Here is a 19,946-nt window from a genome sequence, read left to right as displayed (position 1 = left end):
CCAGTGTTGGCTTTGTTAGCTTTCTCTGTTGTTTGTTTCCAATTTCATTGATTTTCACTCTTTATTATTTCTTTCTTTTATTTTCTTTGGGTTTACTTTGCTTACCTTTAAGTTAGAAAATGTGTCCATCCATTTTAAACTTTTCATCCTTTCTGTCAAAACCTTTGAAAACTGTAAATTTTCCTCTAATGCCCTGATTAGCAGCACTCAATTTTTTTGATGCCATTTATTTTTATTATCATTCCTTTAAATACATTTTCTGATTTACCTTGTGATCTCTTTTTTGGCCAAATGGTTATTTTATGGTGAATGATTTTATTTCCACATATTAGATCTTCTCTAGATATATTCTTGCATAAATTTATAATTTAATTTTATTATGATCAAAGAATATATCTTATATGAATTCACATTTTTTTTTTAATTGTTGGGTTTTTTTTTATGGCCCAGACTAAGTGTGTCTTGTGAAAGGTTTCATTTGTATTAACAAAGAATGTGTGTTCTGCAGGTGTTAGATATAACGTTCTGTAATTTCAGTTTGGTCAAGATGGTTGGTAGTGTCATTCAGATCTTCTCCTTTCTTACTGAATTTTTGTCTAGTTGATTTACCATGTACTAAATAGAGTGTGTTAAAATCTCCAATTATGTTTGTTAATTTCTATGTACTTCCTTTTTGTTCTGTCAGCATTCCATGACTCTGTAATTAGACACATATTCATCATTATTAGTTCTTGACCCTATTTAGCCTTATGAAATTTTTGTATCTCTGGTAATGCTTCATATCTTGCAGTTTGTTTTGCCTGACATTTCAACATTTCAGTATTTGTATGGCATAACTTTTTCCATAATTTTCCTTTCAAACAATCTTTTTCTTTAAATGTCTCTTGTAATAGCAGTTTGGTATTACTTTTTTATCAAGTCTGACAATCTGCTTTTTAATTGCGATCTACTTATGAATCCATTATTACATTTATGAGTGTTTAGTCCATATACTTTTTTAAAATAAATTTATTTATTTTATTTTTGGCTGCATTGGGTCTTCATTGCTTGCACGGGCTTTCTCTAGTTATGGCAAGTGGGGGGCTACCCTTTGTTGTGGTGTGTGGGCTTCTCATCATGGTGGCTTCTCTTGTTGTGGAGCACGGGCTCTAGGTGCACAGGCTTCAGTAGTTGTGGCTCTCAGGCTCAGCAATTGTGGCTCACGGGCTCTAGAGCACAGGCTCAGTAGTTGTGGCTCACGGGCTTAGTTGCTCCATGGCATGTGGGATCTTCCCAGACCTGGGCTTGAACCCGTGTCCCCTGCATTGGCAGGTGGATTCTTAACCAATGCGCCACCAGGGAAATCCAGTCCATATACATTTAATGTAAGTACTCTTAGGGCCAATTTGTTGCTGTTTGTTTTCTATTTATTTTATCTATTTTTTTAAAATTGAAGTTCCTCTATAAGTTCTTTCTTGCCTATTTTAATCACATAGGTTTTAGTTTTCCATTAGTTTTCTCTGTTGCCTTTTGACTATACCTATTTGCGTTATATTTTTAGTAGTTGTCTTATGGATTACAAAATGCATCTATAAATGATCACAATACAGTTGACACTGTATTGTTTCACATTTAAAATAGAAACCTTGTAACAGTATAGTTCCATATACTCCCTCATCCATCATGCTGTTGATGTCATGTATATTACTCATACATATGATATAATTTCCACAACACAGAGTTATAACGTTTCTTTAAAGAGCCTTTTAAACTTTTTTCTTATTTTATTTTATTTTTTTTGTGGTACGTGGGCCTCTCACTGTTGTGGCCTCCCCCGTTGCGGAGCACAGGCTCCGGATGCACAGGCTCAAGTGGCCATGTTTCACGGGCCCAACTGCTCTGTGACATGTGGGATCTTCCCGGACCGGGGCATGAACCCGTGTCCCCTGCATTGGCAGGTGGATTCTCAACCACTGCACCACCAGGGAAGCCCTGTCTTAGACTTTTAAAGAACTAAAAGAAAAAAAGAATAAACATTTATAGTTTTCTTAGATATATATACCATTTCTAGGGATCTTCATTTCTTCCTATAGATCCAGATTACCTTCTAGTGTTATTTCCCTTCAATCTTAAGAACTTATTTTTGCATTTCTTGGTTTGCCAGTGATCGATTCTCTCAGTCTTTTCTTATGTAAAACATATTCACTTTATCTTCATTTTTGAAGGATGGCTTAGTTGAATATACACTTCTTGGCTGACAGTTTCCTTCTCCTATCCCCTGCTCTTTATAGGTTTCCATTGTTCCTGGCCTCTATTATTTCTGTTATGAAATCAGCAAAAATTTATTTTGCTATCCTCATTATACAATGTTTTGTTTTTTTCTGGCAGCTTTCAGAATTATTTTTAAGGTTTAGTCTTTTTTCTTTGAATTACAACAATTTGACTATGAGGTACTTAGGTGTGGTTTTCTTTATATTTATCCTGCTTGTGTTTTGTCAAGATTTCAGGATTTGTAAACTGATACTTTCCATGCAGATGGGAAGTTAAAATTTTTTTCTGTTTTATTTTCCTTCCTCTTGTTTATAATTACGTGCGCACTGAAATTTTTGATATGTCTCACTGATCTCTAAATTTCTTTCATGTTTCTTTAATCTTTTTTCCCTTTGTTTTTTTAGATTGAATAAGTTGTATTGTTCTGCCTTCAAGTTCACTGCCTTTTTCTGATCTGCTGTTAAGTCTATCAGTGATTTTTTTTTTTTAATTTTAGTAGTGTTCAACTCTAGAATTTCCATTGGTATTTTTTGTATTTTCTGTATCTAATAATAAGATACCCTATCTATTCAGCCACTATGTATATATCTCCTCCTAAGTGCTTGAACATATTTGTAATCCCTACTTTAAAGTTCTTGTTTGCTACTTGCAACATCTGGGTCATCTCTGGCTTGGTTACTATAGACTGCTTTTGTTGTTTTTGTTTTCATGAGTATGTGTCACCATTTTTTTTTTTACTTATTAACATTTTGATTGACTACTGAGCATTATGAATGATATGTTGTAGAGATTCTGGATTCTGTTATGTTCCTCTGAACATGTGCTCTAGCACAAAGATATTATGGCTAGACAGATTCCCAGCTCTGTCTCCCTTGCCATGGACATTGACTGAAATCTCTGCTTAGATATTTCACTTTCTAGCTACTGTGATTTTACAGGACCCTCTGAGGTCTTTCCCATGCCATGCATAGATGATGCAAGTGTTTGAGGTGGATTTATATGCAGATATTGGGGTTCATGCCTTCTGCAGCTCTTCTCCAAATTTATTGCCTGATCTTCTAGTCCTAAACTCTATCTTCTGACCCCTCAAGCCAGTTTAGTAATGCTGCAGCCTTCTACTAAGCTGCACAGTTGGGGGAATTTCCTCAGGAAAAAGGCTACTAACTTGTAAGTCTCCTTGGGTAAATCTTCCCTTCTCAGGGTAGACTCCAGTGTTTGAGCCCTTCTGCCATCTGCCCAGATGGTTTCTCTCTATTGCTTTTGACATATAATTTTCTTTGTAAATATTATGGGAAAGAAAATTAAAATTTATTGTCTATGCAACAAAATCAAACTTCTTACATTATAATATCATCACCTTTAGACTAGAGTATTATTCTATAAAGAGATGTTTAATTTATACACACAAATATAATTACTTCATTTCATATATAATAATTATTTTAATTCAGATATAGGAATTTTGAGGAAAACTAAAGTGTATGAAATCTATGTAGTTTTTTATCTAAAATATTTGGAAGTAACTGTCTGCTTGGTTTTATAAATTGCTTTCATTTGGTCAACAAGTAATATTTGTTTGAAACTAAGGGTTTTTACCTACTATTTCCTTTATACTTTCTAGGAAAATATATACTTAGAGAAAAACATGTCAAATATTTACCTTAAATATTTCTGAGATTTGATTTTAGAGCAGTAGGAGTTTTGAAAACATAGAGGTTTCAGTTAAAGAACTGGAATAACTCTTAGTGACCTATTGATGATCAAGATATAAAGGCTTGAAAGTAAAGCATATTATAACCTCCTTTGACTTACTTTTGGTGTTTAGCAGAAAACTAATAAAGCAGATTTCAGAGTTATAAAGTAGTTTCAATAATCCTATTGCCCCCCCACAAATCTTGAGAACTAAACTTACTAGTAAATACATTTTCTTTAAATAGGATGCATGGTTAACAAGTCTATCATCATCATCCCTTAAAGAAAGTCTCGGAAATTCCTCTTCACCAGTATCTGGGGAAAAATCCTCCATCACAGGTGATTATATCAAATTATTCTACCTTATTTTATTTATGAACTCTGTATTGCTTAGAATGCTATTTGTAAAAGAAATAATACTTTACACAGTTATAGGAACAATATATGTTTGTGTTTGCCTGAGTTTTAATCTGTAGATGCAGAACTTCATGTCTCAATGCCTCAATCCCCCAAGTTATAATAAGACCAATCTCATAAGGCTGTTGTGAAAATTAAGTGATACTATGCATTTTAGCCACTAACTCAATTCCTGGCACAAGTAGAGTATTCACTAAATGTGAGCTATTATTATGTAGGCGTTGCTGCAATAGTCAGCATAATGGTTAGGTGAACTTTTAGAGTGAGACTAAGCTGGATTTGAATCTAGGTACAACTACATGAGAAAGTAACTAACCTTTCTGGCCCTGTATGTTGCTCTTTAAAATGGGCTTAATAAGAGTAGGGTGGTTATAAGAATTAAATTAGTTTTAATACATGTAAAGCATGTAGAACAGAACCATCGTTAGCACATAGTAAGTGCTATGAGTAGTTAAAGTGAGTATGAGTAGTTAACATTGTTTCTTTCCTTAGTCTTATGACATATAACTTAATGAGAGCTAAAGGCATAGCTGTTTTTAAGACTGGGATGTATAACTTATATTTATTAAGTGCTTACTATGTAGTATAACTTTTGTCATATTACGGATGAGAAAAACTGAAGTGCAAAGATATTGGGAAACATACCCGAGGTCAGTGATGGAGCCATAATTTGAATCTTTTGCTCCAAAGTCTTTGTTCTTTTCACTGAGTACTTTGATTAGCAGCTCTAAAGAATCCATTAATGATACTTTGAATCATGAGTAGTCTCCAAATATGAATGTATAACTGGAATTATAAAGTGATATTATATCTAGCTTACCTAGATATAAAATGAGTTCCCCAGAAATGGCTGGAATGAAAGCCTCGTAATTAAGACTTTGACAGTAAAGATACAGGTTGGCCAGTAGGTGGATCCTAGTAGAACTGAAAGTTGGTGATCAACGCAGAAAGCACTGATTTTCTGTTGAACATTCTAAAGTGTGGTAGAATCAGAATAATAGAAGCAATTCTGTAAAAGCAAAACTGAATCCTCCATGCCAGAGCTTAAGCCTGTCCCTTGAGCACTGAGAGGGTAAATACTAGGCCTTCCTTTCCTGCCCTTTTGGTATCAGAGGCAACACTGCATCTTAGTGGGAGTAAAACTCTATAAAGGATGGCTTTATTCTCTGTGTGGTGGCCTCTTCTAGAACTGCATTGATTCTTGGTTCTCTCTACACCTGTACAATATTATAAGTGCATTGCTAGTAACTATAGTATCTTAGAAATCTGTGCCTCTTGCTCCAGCTAAGAAACACAGGCTTTTGAATAGAATAGATATTGCCATTTCACTTACTTGGTTTATACACCAACAAGGGCTTGTGGCATGTCTATGGTTTAGGGTTGTTATTCCATTTTCTAAGGTGTGTCAAATGCTTTAGTAGATTTAGTAGCCATTTTTTCTTTTGTAGCTCACTTGGGAAAAAAGTTTATTCAAGTTGAATATGATAGTTTTCTCCATTTATTATTTTGCAAGAAAGATTATAGACAGTTTTCGTTTAACAAAAAGCAAATGAATCTGTTATCCACCTTATTAATTCAGAAGGGAGATTTAGTTCTGTTACTCTGTCACAAAATAGATCAGAATGAAGAATGCACTGAAAACCATAATTCCTTGAAATCAGTTGAAAATGAAGAGAGCTCAGTTTTGATAGACTTTGTTACTACACTTGAGAAACCCAAGGAAAGTCAAGTGACTGCTGATGACCTTGAAGAAGAAAAGGAGAAAGCTGAACTGATTATGAATGATAACTTAACAGTTGATGATCCACCACTGTTTCAACTTCAGAGTATCTTATGCACTGAGTCTGCAAAGGTATTTATATAAAATTGTACCTTCTATACTACAGCTTAAAATTCAAAATAGAACTTTTAAATATTTTATCTTCCATGTCAGGTACATCTGAATTATTTGTGGAAATAATGGTATTATACTGTCAAGTGATTCTTATTCAATAGAATTTTAACTTCAGGGAAGGTTTGCAGTGAAAATAATAAAACCCAACATTTCATTAAAAGTTAACAGAAGTATATGATCATAATATACTTTTAATATACCCCCAGAAGTGGGTATGTTTCTGTAGGTCTTCATGTTATAAAAATGCAGCTGTCTGGAATAATTTCTAAGGTTTTGAGTTAGTGAAGGATATTCCTTTGGATATCATTTTAAAATATTTTATAAATTTTAATGAAAATCTTTAAGAAAAGTTTATCAGCATCCATACTTATTTAAATGGATGGACAGGATCATTATCAGGAATATAATTATTATTACCTTGAGAACCAGATTTGTGATATGTAGGATTACTTGTCCCTACACTACGTTGCACCAGAGTACTATACTGTTAAAATTTATGGGGAGCATTTTTAGTCTTTATTTCTCCTAAATTTTCTTTTTTGTGTGTGTGGTATGCGGGTCTCTCACTGTTGTGGCCTCTCCCGTTGCAGAGCACAGGCTCCGGACACGCAGGCTCAGTGACCATGGCTCATGGGCCTAGCCACTCCGTGGCATGTAGGATCTTCCCGGACCAGGACACGAACCCGTGTCCCCTGCATCGGCAGGCAGGCTCTCAACCACTGCGCCACCAGGGAAGCCCTATTTCTCCTAAATTTTCTTTATGCAGTTTCTCCTGCAGTTAATTGGTGGCTATGTATACTTATTAGTAGGGAAGATAACAGTTAGCTGAAAACTTGTGGTTGAACAGGACTTTTATAAACAGAGTATTAAGTTTTTATTAAATTTTATGGAGAAGGTTCATTAAGCCACATTCCAGGTATATTGTCCTTAACCAGTTTCCTTAGGAAAAAGCTCTAATGCCAAGTTAGGGATGTGTTTACATCTGCTCTCACTTTAGTGTTAGCACCCATCTGTCCGTGTAAAGTAGAAAAGTTATTCCTTAAAAGGAAGAAGGGTATTCTGGAATTTATAGACAGGTCTTAGAAATGTTTAACAGAGGTAATTCTAAATTGGAACAGGTGATTTATATATAACAAGTAAGATTATAGCATAGTTCTTTTGAACGAATCCTTGGCTTTATTCTTACTCTCTACTGAGTGATCTGAAGTCTGATTAATCATTCCCCTCTAAGGTCTCTTTGTTGGATTCTCCCCATGGAATAAAAAGCAGACTCCTCACCACTGGAGATCTCATACGATTCTTCCCAGACCTTATACTCCTCAGCTTTCCCTGCCATTCACTGTGCCTCAGCATCTTTCACCTTTTTTGGTTTCTCAAAATTATCAAGCTCTCCATAGAACATCTTGTGGCCCTTTGTTATTCATCATTTGTCTGAGCTCTGATGTCGAGCCTTCAGGGAGGCCTTCCCTGACCAAATTCATTATTGTGGCTCGTCAACTCCACTCTGTCACTGTCACTGGACCCTAGTTTATCTCCTTCATGAGTGACATTAGTTTACGTGTTTATTGCCAGTCAACCTCCCTAGAATGTAATATCCTTATTTGTTCCTGGTGCCAGCTATACTTGACACATAGTAGATGCTTAAAAAACATCAATTTACTTGAAGATTGGCCTCTAAGTCTAACTGTGATCGATACAGTGAGTAATCCGTCTTTGGCTTTTTCTATTTAATAGAAAATAATTCAAGATAGAAATATGAAGAATAAAAAGTCAACAAATAATAGAGCATCCAATGCATCTGGCAGGTAATAAAGTTATCATTTTCCCTCAGTTATGGGTTTACATTCCAAGAAAACTAGTTTTAGTTTAACTTCTGTACAGTAAATTTCATTTGGTGTTACTTAATTTTCTTCATATGAGAAGAATGAAGTAGTTACTTCATGGTAAATCCCCCTAGTTGAATATATTCATTTATAAAAAGGAATTGATGGGCTTCCCTGGTGGCACAGCAGTTGAGAGTCTGCCTGCCGATGCAGGGGACACGGGTTCGTGCCCCGGTCCGGGAAGATCCCACATGCCGCGGAGTGGCTGGGCCCGTGAGCCATGGCCGCTGAGCCTGTGCATCCGGAGCCTGTGCTCCGCAACGGGAGAGGCCACAACAGTGAGAGGCCCACGTACTGCAAAAAAAAAAAAAAAAAGGAATTGATTAAGGATCCTCTCTGTTCTACATTGCTCCTGGGATATAGTTTCTTTCTCCTATTTTTCCTGAGACAGTAGATATACAGTGGTAATAAAGCTGAAGTCCAGCATTCACCTTCTCTATTAAATGTCTTTGTCCAACACATGAAAAGTTGTACTTTAAACTTAGAGGTTCTGTGGACTAAGTTGGTTTATTAAAATGATAAGAATTCATAAATGCTATTCAAAACCTTCTGAATCTTTTAAATTATCATTAGTCAAATATAACAGGGGTCAGCAAACATTTTCTGTAAATTCGTGAGTTAGTACATATGTCAGGTCTTGTAGGCCATATGGTCTCTGTTGTAACTACCCAGTTCTGCTATTGTAGCAGGGAAGACACTGTTGGCATTATGCAAATAAATGAAAAAGCCAGGGTGCAATAAACTTTATATACCAGAATAGATGGGGGGCCAGATTTTCCCACCAACCCTGAAATAGAGGTTACTAGTCTAACTTTATATTTAAGATGGTTTATGTAGCAAAATAACATAAGAAACTATTAAAACCTACTTATTAATACTGTCTTTTCCCATGTAACTTGAGTCCATGTTTGTTAAAAATGTTTTAATTACAAAACCTTAAAAGAAAAATGGCATTGAAGCTATATAACTTAAAGTAATAAAATTTAAATTAGATTGAATAGGGGTCTTTGTATACTAAGAACACATCACTTTATTAAATTATTAAATTATAATGTATAATTATAATGTATTAAATTATAATGTAGTTTTCAAATACAGTATTTGCAAAATCTAATGAATCTGTCTTCTACCAAGTGCAGTTGTAATAGTTTATCTTGATTCATTTGGATCTTTTCAGATTAGTGACCTCTGAGTTCTTAAGGAAACCTGGTTCTCTAAGGAGAACTCCGTTGACAGTTACCACTTCTCACTATTTAGGGACTTTGAGAGTCTTGGACCAAAAGCCCTCACAGAAACAGAGCACAGAACCTGACAGAGCAGATAACATAAGGGCAGCTGTTTATCAGGTAAAAAGGAAAATATTTTTTTTTAAATTAGAAGAATTAATCACTTACATAAGGTTTGTTTATCAGGAAGTAAAATGACCCTGTCAGAGATGATTTAATGTTTAATTTATTTCCTTTATAATACCTGAGCAATCCAAAGCTTTTTTTAATATATATATATATATACTAAATTATCTCCTTCTAGGCTTTGTTTAACTGATCCTAGTTGTTTTTAAAGAAAGAGAATATGCCATGGCAATTGATAAAAATACAGCAAAAGCAAAATGTAGTTGAGGTACACCTATGTTCTATACTTTTTCTCCTTTAAGTTTATATAGTTATGAACAAAAAGGGTTTTAATTTTTTTTTCTTTCCTGAGACTTTCTGTATTTGAGTTAAACTTACATAGAAGAAAGCTGTCCTAATTTTTTCACAATTCCAATAAAGAAGTCTTCTTTTTTTTTGTCTTATTTGTTGTACAGAATATAGTACACTTTGGAAAATTGTCCATGTGAATTTCTGAGAAAAATGTTAGTATATATAGTTGTACAGAATATAGTACACTTTGGAAAATTGTACAGAATATCGTACACTTTGGAAAATTGTTCATGTGAATTTCAGAGAAAAATGTTAATATATGTAGTCATTACATTACACATTATATTACACATACATAAATCATATACACATGATTTTCTTAATTCTTGCTCATCTTTACATATTAGAATATTATCAGAAAAAGAATGATACTAGTACATATAAAATCTATAAGTTTTATGTTTTGCTTTTTTAAAGTTTTAATCATATATTCAGAAATAAGAATTCTAATTCATTTGCAAAACTTTGAATATCATATAGCTTTTTTCTTGTTCCCACAGGAGTGGTTAGAAAAGAAAAATGTTTATTTACATGAAATGCACAGAATTAAAAGAATCGAAAGTGAAAACTTAAGGATTCAAAATGAACAGGTATTCTGAATATAGAAGTAAAAAATATTCTGGATTTTTAAGTCAGTAAAATAGTCTGAATGTTTAATACTTGTAAATCAACTGTTTTTTAAATGGTGAAATAAATTGTATATAAAAGAACTGATTTCTGATTTTATTTCTCTGGTACTTTATACATTTTTAGTTTGATATAAATATAACTGTTTTACATGAAAACATGGATACACAGAGATTTTTATTGTTTATATGTGAGCAATAGCTTTGGCACTACTGATTATGAACTTATTTTTTCTTGTGACCATGTACCTATTTCATTATTAAAAATTGACTTTGATACTACAACTTAGCCAGGAATATAAAGGGTCATCAGACATTAACCTTCAGTTTTCCCCTTTTCTATCTTGAGTTTTGTATGTATCTTCAAGACCAGCCTCTACCTGAGTATTTGCCCCTATCCTTCCCACTGACTGGAGCTGGACTCTCATTTCAGTCTCTCCTGTACTTCACCTTCTGCCTCTAACTCCTTCCTACAACATGCTCCAGTTCTTTCCCATCTTCTAAAGTAAAATCCCTGAAAAAAACAAAAGAAAAAAAACAACCCTTCATTGTGCTTTTTTTTTTTTGCGGTATGCGGGCCTCTCACTGTTGTGGCCTCTCCCGTTGCGGAGCACAGGCTGAGGACACGCAGGCTCAGCAGCCATGGCTCACGGGCCCAGCCACTCCGCGGCATGTGGGATCTTCCTGGACCGGGGCACAAACCCGTGTCCCCTGCATCGGCAGGCGGACTCTCAACCACTGCGCCACCAGGGAAGCCCCCAGTATGCTTTTAATACTACCATGGATAGAAACATATTTCCCCAGCACACAGCACTGTGTGGAGCAGCCCTGCAGGGGACGTGCCTGGACACTGGCACTGCCTTTGCAGCATTATCTGCCACAGTCAGCGCCAGACACCCCATTTGCTCTTCACAACTCAGTGAGGGAACTCATACTTTTACTTCTAAATTATGTTATCTCTATAATAAAGCTTTATATCATTTAATGCTAAGCAATATTATAAGGCAAACATAGAATATTATGGGATTAGATTGAAGTAAGTAAAGTAATAACATACTTGCTATATGTTCACCTACATATTTTCTAATCTGGCACATGTTTTCAACACTTGGGATATGTTTATGCAGTAAGAATTTTATGCTCTGATGTCAGTCAAAACTCAGGGTTAAAGCATAGATCTGTAGTTTACTGTGTGACTTGACCAATTTACCTTACTCTGACAGGCCAGAAAGGTAAAGTTAAAGTTAAAATATCAGGAAAGTTACAGGCCAGACAGGTAAAGTATATAACTTTATCTTTCTGGCCTGTAACTTTCCTGATATTTTTCTTTTAGTGCAATATTGCATTATGAGCACTTTGCAGTACCAGTTAGCCTTTTACAGTTTATTTTCATAGCATTTGTTCAGTATACTTCCAAAAAAAATTCCTTCCCATACATGGTAGTAGATCAATATCTGATAAATGTTTAAGAAAGGACATTTTAAAATGCAGTGAATAATTCAGATAACATTCTTTATCAATTAACTTCTCTAAATCTATTTTAAATAGATTGCTTTGAAACCTAATTTGATGAATATGAAGGGAATTAAAAAAATGAATGTATGTATATCTATATCTATCTATATTTGTCTATTTATACATATACATATTATTGTCTATTATTTTTCCAAAATAGAAAAGAGCTGCTAAGAGAGAAGAAGCCTTAGCATCATTTGAGGCCTGGAAAGCCATGAAAGAAAAGGAAGCAAAGAAGGTAGCTGCAAAAGAAAGGCTTGAGGAAAAAACCAAGAAGAAAACTGAAGAAAATGCTGTGAGAAAAAGAGAAGCACTGCAAGTATGCAATGGTTTTGAATATCTTAATTATCTTTAAAATATTTGAAAATTAATGATTAACTGTGGTTTTACTATTTTATTATATTCACATTAAATAAGAAAGTAACTCTGAACTTTTTCAGTCTTTTGAAAAATGGAAAGAGAAAAAGATGGACTATCTTAAAGAGAAAAGTAAAAAAGAGAAAGAATATGAAAGAGCAAAGAAACAGAAAGAGGAGGAAACTGTTGCTGAGAAAAGGAAAGATAACGTAACTGCTATTGAAAAATGGTAATCCAAAATAATAAATGTTTTGATAGATCTTAAATTAGTAACACTTTAGGCTTTTCTAAAATTCATTTACTTGAATGTTGCTAATGCTCTTAGTCTCATTATTGCAAAGACACATTAGGGAATCTTTATTATATATTCTCCTTTAACTTGCCAGTGTTTTGACTATCCTACATAGGAATGAAAAAAAGGAAGCTGTTTTCAAGGAAAAGGAAAAAGAGAAAATAAATGAGAAAAGAAAAGAAGAGCTGAAAAGAGCTGAGAAAAAAGATAAAGATAAACAAGCTCTTGATGAATATGAAAAATGGCTGGTAGGTGTTATTTGTTAATGCACTGTGTCTTTTAAATGTACTTGTTCTGACTTTTCTGTCCCTAATTCCAGTTCTATTTGTCCCATGCCTACTGACCATTTCTACCTGGAAGCTACCTTGTTGAATTCATTCTCTCCTACATATATCATAATTTATTTGATCTACTCATTTCTATTAATGATTCTACTATTCCTTAAAACACTCAGGCTTAAAACTTTAGTCATAATAATGTTCCTTACCTACATCCCCACATTTAGTCACTTACCAGTCATGCCCATTCGTCCTTTGCAATGATTCTCCTACCTAAAATTATAAAAAAGTGTACTGACAAGTGTATTACTGAAGGTATACCAGGTTAATTTAGGTGGAACTTGGTCCTGACACACAGTAAAATTGTATTTAATGAGAAAGTTATTCCATTTTTTATTTTCTTTTGATCTTTCTGATGACCTCGAGGAGACGGTCTTATTTAAGTGTTTTTTTAATGAAAGCAATCAAGTATGAACGTTGGGAGAAATGATATCTAGCAGGACTTTATATTCTTTGTTTCAATGTACTTATGTTTATAGTTACTTTTCAGTGATGGCAAGCAAAATACTGTTTTCTGTTTTAAAATATCAATATAAATATATATTTTATTCATTTATTTTTGAATAAGTAATACATTTCAGATGCATAAGTACTTTATGTGATAGTTAACACATTCACATGTTCAGCAATCAAAAAGTGCAAAATTTCTCCACAGGGCTTAGGGTCCAGTAGGGTTTCTTATCAAACTTTTTTGAATTCATGTCTATCAGCAAGTTAAAGAAATGTCATCCAGAGTATTTTTTTATTTGCATTTCTCTGGTTAGGATTGAGCTTGAGTATCCTTTCATTTATGTGAGGATAATTTATATTGTTTTTCCTGTAAAGTGTCAATTCATAAACTGAACATTTTTTCGTTGGTCTTTTTCTTACTGATTTCTAGAAGCTTTTTTATGTACTAGGGAAATTAGCCTACCATTTCTGATATGAGTTACAAATTTTTTCCCATTGTATTGTTGGTCTCTCAACTTTGCTTATATCATTATTTTAGTAAATTTATTTATTATTTATTTTTGACTGTATTGGGTCTTCGCCTGCGCACACAGGCTTTCTCTAGTTGCGGTAAGCAGGGGCTACTCTTCATTGTGATGTGTGGGCTTCTCATAGCAGTGGCTTCTCTTGTGAAGCATGGGCTCTAGGGTGCATGGGCTTTTTAGTAGTTGTGGCACGCGGGCTCAGTAGTTCTTGCTCACGGGTTCTAGAGAACAGGCTCAGTAGTTGTGGCACATGGACTTAGTTGCTCTGCAGCATGTGGGATCTTCCTGGACCAGGGCTCAAACCCGTGTCCTCTGCATTGGCAGGTGGATTCTTAACCACTGTGCCACCAGGGAAGTCTTATATCATTTTATTCCATGAAGAATTTTATTTTATTTTCAGGTGTCAAATCTATCAGTCTTTTTTTATGGCTTCTGATTTTCAGGTGTAGTTGAAAGGACTTTCTCCAAAACTTAGGGTCAAAGCTCCCATTTTTCTTCAAATAACTTTATGATTTTATATTTAACATTTTAACATTTGCTCCACTTAGAATTTATCCTAGTGTATGATGGGAAATATGATTACATCTTTATTTTTTCCAAATGCATCTTTCATAAAACAGCACATCTTTTACCCACTGATTTGAGGTACTGCCTTTATTATATGATACATTAGATCATTCCCATATTTTCAGGTCTGTTTATTTCTTAACTTTCTGTTCCATTGGTCAATCTCACTGTACATACTCCAGTACAGCACTGTTTCATCATCAGGACTTTATATATTTTCATATATGTTTGGGTTAATCTCCCTTCATAACTCTTCATTCAATGTATTTCTGAATATTCTTGGGAGGTTTTTTTCCACATAAATTTTAGAATCAGTAGTAGCTAGAGACACACACAGGACCCAAAGCAGGCTATTTAAAGATAGGATAAAAAGATGCAACACTTAGGAATAAACTTAGGAAATGTGCAATACCAATATAGAGAAAACTTCTGAAGGACACAAATGAATACCTGAGAAATTAGAACAAAACTGTCCTTGTATAGAAACAATCTTATAATGATGCTATAAAGATGTCAGTTTTCCCTGAAGTAATTTACAAATTTAATGCAATCCTAATAAAAATACCAACAGCATTTATTGTTGTTTATGTGTTGACTTTAGTACTGCTATAATGCTAAATACATGCAGATAAACAGTAATAAGGCGATCAAAATTGGTTCAGTCGTTTGAATGAGGATAGTAGTGTTCTATGATGATTTCCTTAGATTAAACTCTTAAATAATGCTTTGTTCTAAGAAAAATTTAAAATCTTCTTATATTAAGGAGACGTATGCTAATTCTGCTAGTATCTTTTAAAGTAGTAACTGAATGTAAATGTTTCAGTTTTCAGTTTTATTTTCACATTGTCTTGAAAATGAGATAGAATTTCCTTAGTGACTAAGTCATAGTTAGGTACACAATGTTTTATTACGGTGGTTTGTCACTTTCTCATTCTAATCAATCTTCTGGAAAATAAAAACTTATCAAAGACCTAAGACAAAATAACTTGTTTTGGTATACAATATATCCCTACAATAGAGCTCTACCTAAAAAAAAAAAATCCATGTACAACATGTTACAGCTCTGTTCCCCATCTTACCAATTTCTTATTGAAATTTGTTTGCAGAGAGAATGGAAAAATACCCCTATACAGAAGAGCTAATTACTTCAATTTTCATGTAAAGTAACATCTCAAAATTTTGATGTACAACCTAGTTTGGGGAGTGAGCAATTGATGGGTCACTGTTTTAAGTGAAAATTGTAGCCAAAGATCAGGTAAGATGCTTCTTCAAGCTGGTTCCCAGATTAATTCATAGTTACCTTTAATAAGAAAATAAGCAAAAGATTCAGACCCTAACAAACAATAGACAGGAGGACTTTTTAAGAAACCTCTTTTAATTATTACTCAAGATAACATTGATTCATGTAAATTGATATTAAGGTTGATAATTAATTGCCTATTTTCTGCCCTAACTTTTTAGCACCTGCCAGCAAACTCAAGGTTGCTTCCAGTTCCTCTCTCTCCCTATGTTAAATGGAATGGACAGTGAGGTTTTTTCAGTCAGTTTCTGAGGACACAGCATGGTCACTGCTTTTCTCTCACCTAGCTAGAGGGCCTGCCTCTCTCTAAAGTAATAAGATGATTGACCGTGGTCCAATTACAGCTTTTATTTTCTCAGTTAGGATTCTGAAAGGAGGTTCTCTGTTTATTAGAAATAACAAAGATGAAAACATTCTCATGACGAAGAGCAAAATGTTAAGACAAAAAGAAAATTTCACACCTCTCTTCAATCCTTCTGTTGTATGTGAATAATTGCATGTTAATGGAACCTTACATTACCATATTCTTCTTGTGATATTATCAATTCCATTTATGTACTGATGAAAGAAGCATAGACACCTAATAATTTACCAAAATACCACTCCTCCCAAGCCATTCAGCCTGCAGAGGCAGGGTTGTCCAAGTGTTCCGTGACACCACTGCTCTTTAGAATACAAGGAAACCACTAAACTTTATAGTTTTAGCAGAAACTTGAAGAAATGGAGAGACAGTCCAAGCTGCAGGATGAAAGGCCAAATGCTATTAACATTTCAAGTATTCCTAGATCATTGTTTAGATTTCATATTAATCCTCAGATACTCAGTCATTTCTTGGAAGGGAGTAAAGCAGGGAAACGAAATGGTTCTAAAATTCACCTGGTATAATAAAAATGTGAGACGATGGAAGATAATATTTTCAAAATAATATGAAGCAGGACTGTACCAATCAAGCAATGAAATATGAATTTACCATTTCACTCTCCTGTGAATCTGCATTCTTCTACCCTCTTGGATTATTCCCATCAAGTCTCAGGATAAGTAATCTTAATAAAAATAAACTCTCTTAATTCATTTCCCTCCAGCTATGATCCTCATCTTTTTTAATAGCTAAACTGGAAAGTTTGTTTACACTTCCTTAGTTCTTCATATCCTTTTCATCCTCAGTAAACCCCCATCTTATCCCTTTTCTGAAACTAAACTAAACTTTGAGAGTTACGATTTTGCCAGAGCATCTAGACTATGGTATGTATTCTTTTCTGCCCTGTTTCCTAGGCCTCTGGGCATTCTGCACAGTCGATTTTCCCTTCCACTTGAGCTGTCTCCTCCTCTGCTGCCATGTTCCCCGGTTTACCTCTCAGCATTCTGCCTTTCTTCTCCAAATCACCTGTTGACAGCTCTTTTTTTTTTTTTTTTTCAAACCTGTGTTCTAAATGTTACCATGGCCTGCCAGACCCCGCCTGATCTTACACGTATACCTTGTCATTCTCATCGGGACCCCGCTCCCATCTCCCTCCAGGCTTTATTCACACTGGCTCTCTGGCTTCCTCTCCCATCCCAAGTTTTCCCCACTTGTCAGAGTCCTCACACACACTCTTCTGTCTGTGTGGGGTGCCCTCCCCTCAGTGCACATCACCAGTGGCTCCTCTTACCCATCACGTCTCAAAGTGACTTTCCCTGAATCCACTTTTCTTTGAAAGCAAGTACTTCCTTTCATTTTTTATCAATCACAACAGCTTATTTATATGTTTCGTAGAATTTCACACAATTTGGAATTATCTCTTGTTTATGTACTTGTTTATTAACCATCTATTTTGAAAGTTCCCTAAGGGACAGGAACAGTAACCTGTGTGTTTGTATTTTATAATCACTTCATGCATGGCTCCCTGTATACTGCTTGACCCAGAGTAAGAGCTCAGTGCTTAACATTGAATGAATGAGCACAAATTATAGTATAGTACAAGTAGAATAATAGCTTCAGAACCTGTTACCTGTAAGGATGTACTATATAATAAAGGAACACAAATTAGTGGATGTGAGGCAATAACAATTGGGATTATTTGTGACATTTGGACATAAAATCACTTCAAACAATTACTTTACTGCAATACAAACTTCAGAAGATTTAAACATTAAATATAAAATGCCAAACAATAGAATACAGCATATTAATAATAAAAAATCAGTATATTTGCTGGCTGGAGGGTAATTTCCTACAACTTTGGAGAATAAATCATTATTGTCCAGCAAAGTCGAACATATTCATACCTTACAAACTGGCAATTTCACTCCTAGGCATATACTTGGAGAGAAAATCTTGGCTTATAAGCACAAGGAATCAAACAGGGATATATTTACAGCAGCATTGTCTTTGTGTGGAAAAAACATTAGAACATCATGTCTTCAACACCAAAATTGATTAGTAAACTGTGATATGTTGATATACTGGAATTCTGTGCATCAGTGAACTAGAGCTACAGCTCCATATAGATGGATCTTAGAAATATGGTCATAAATAAAAGATGCAAAAGAATATATAGCATGGTACCTTTTAGCATAAACTCAAAAAACCTGCAAAACTCAAAAAACCTGCAAAACAAAATTATTTGTTGTTTGGGGATGAATACGTGTGTGTGATAAAGGTATTAAGGGATGCACTGCAACTATAAGCACTAAATTCAGTAATGGTTATCTCTGGATGGTGGAGAGAAAGCAGGTGTGGTGAGGGAGTGGGTACAGGGGCTGCACAAGTATTGGTCATGTTTTATTTCAAAAGGCAGGTAGTGGGTACACAAATTTTGACTATATTACTCTTTAAACAGTTTAGTTGTCTATGGTTGAACTATTAATTTTTTGGTAAAAAATTAATGACTAAAAATAACGTAGATAAAATGCTGCAAGGATAATATTTATTATATTAAAATGTAAATTGCTAAAAATTACAAGCACCAATAACCATACAGTTAGAAGAGCCAAATAACAGAGCAAAAACTTCACAAAAGCACTAAAGAAATGAAAACGTACTCAAGCTCAATAACAAGCAAAGAAACATGAACCTCAATATTCAAATATTTTTAAACACTGAGAAGTATCCTCTGCTGCCGTCACATATTCAACCTTTGCACCCAGTAAATTTATTTCTGAGACTCTGTTCTCAGAAAGTCATCACTAACTTCTAATAATTATTCTCTTTGAATTATGGGATTACAGGTCTTTTTTTCCTATTTTACATAATTCTTTTTAAATATTATCACTTTTAATATTTAAAAAATTAAGTGGTGTGTTAACGCCTATTGATAGTATGCTCATAAATTAGCAATATTCCCTAGCTGTTATTACTTTATAACCAATTAAGCTAGCAAATGACATTTAAATACCTTATAATGATTATTTTGTTCTTCAGCAAGAAACTTGATTTGAAAATAATGGTCATATTTGTATATAAATTTATATATAAACAGTTTTCTATTTTCTCTTTAGGAAAAAAAAGAAAGGAAGGAAAGAATTGAACGGAAACAAAAGAAACATCATCCCTTTCTTGAAAATGAGGCACTTCCTCCATGGAGCCCTCCAAGCAGAACTGTGTTCTCAAAAGTGTTTTGATAATTCTTATTCTTGCATTATTTAGTTATTTATCAATTCACCAATTTTAGCCAAACTAAATTTAAAACTATTAATTCAATTATTTATAGTTAGAAGAGTCTATTTTAATTAAATTCCATTCACTTCTGCTGACAATGAAAAAGATGCTTTACAGTTTAATCAGTGAAAGCATTGAAAGCATTTTTGAACTGTAGATAAAGTGCTTCAAATGAAGAGCTAATAATCATATTGCTTTTACCATTGAAATACATAACCCTTTATCATGTCCTGATCATTTGTATAGTCTGATGATCCATGATCACTTTCCCTAACCTGTGCATGTTATTAGTATGTTTATTCTCCAATATAAAAAGAAAACCATCTAGGTACCATAATCATAGAAATAATTGAGTTTGCGAATGATTGCACCTCTAGATTCGGGTTTTAAAAAGAATGGTCACTGGGGAGTATGCAAATATTATTTCTTCTAAAACTAATCTTTAGCTCAAAGTAGTTGCATTTGCACTGTGCAAGTTAGACTTTTGGTCAACTGAGGCAG

General features: G+C 34.1%; 1 protein-coding gene across 1 annotated transcript in view; it reads left to right on the top strand.

The window, feature by feature from the left end:
- LOC136123412 (microtubule-associated protein 9-like) overlaps nucleotides 1-19,408 on the top strand; it is a 31,049-nt gene extending 11,641 nt beyond the window's left edge. The window contains 9 exon segments of the mRNA XM_065877609.1: nucleotides 4,188-4,281; nucleotides 5,976-6,211; nucleotides 7,988-8,058; nucleotides 9,314-9,482; nucleotides 10,340-10,429; nucleotides 12,141-12,299; nucleotides 12,421-12,566; nucleotides 12,745-12,877; nucleotides 19,286-19,408. Of these exon segments, the coding sequence (XP_065733681.1) occupies nucleotides 4,188-4,281; nucleotides 5,976-6,211; nucleotides 7,988-8,058; nucleotides 9,314-9,482; nucleotides 10,340-10,429; nucleotides 12,141-12,299; nucleotides 12,421-12,566; nucleotides 12,745-12,877; nucleotides 19,286-19,408 (1,221 nt within the window).
- Nucleotides 19,409-19,946: the final 538 nt, after the last annotated feature.

Source organism: Phocoena phocoena, chromosome 5 (assembly GCF_963924675.1).
Source record: "Phocoena phocoena chromosome 5, mPhoPho1.1, whole genome shotgun sequence".
Taxonomy (NCBI): domain Eukaryota; kingdom Metazoa; phylum Chordata; class Mammalia; order Artiodactyla; family Phocoenidae; genus Phocoena; species Phocoena phocoena.
The sequence above is the reverse complement of the archived record's forward strand: the minus strand, read 5'-3'. Positions and strand labels throughout refer to the sequence as shown.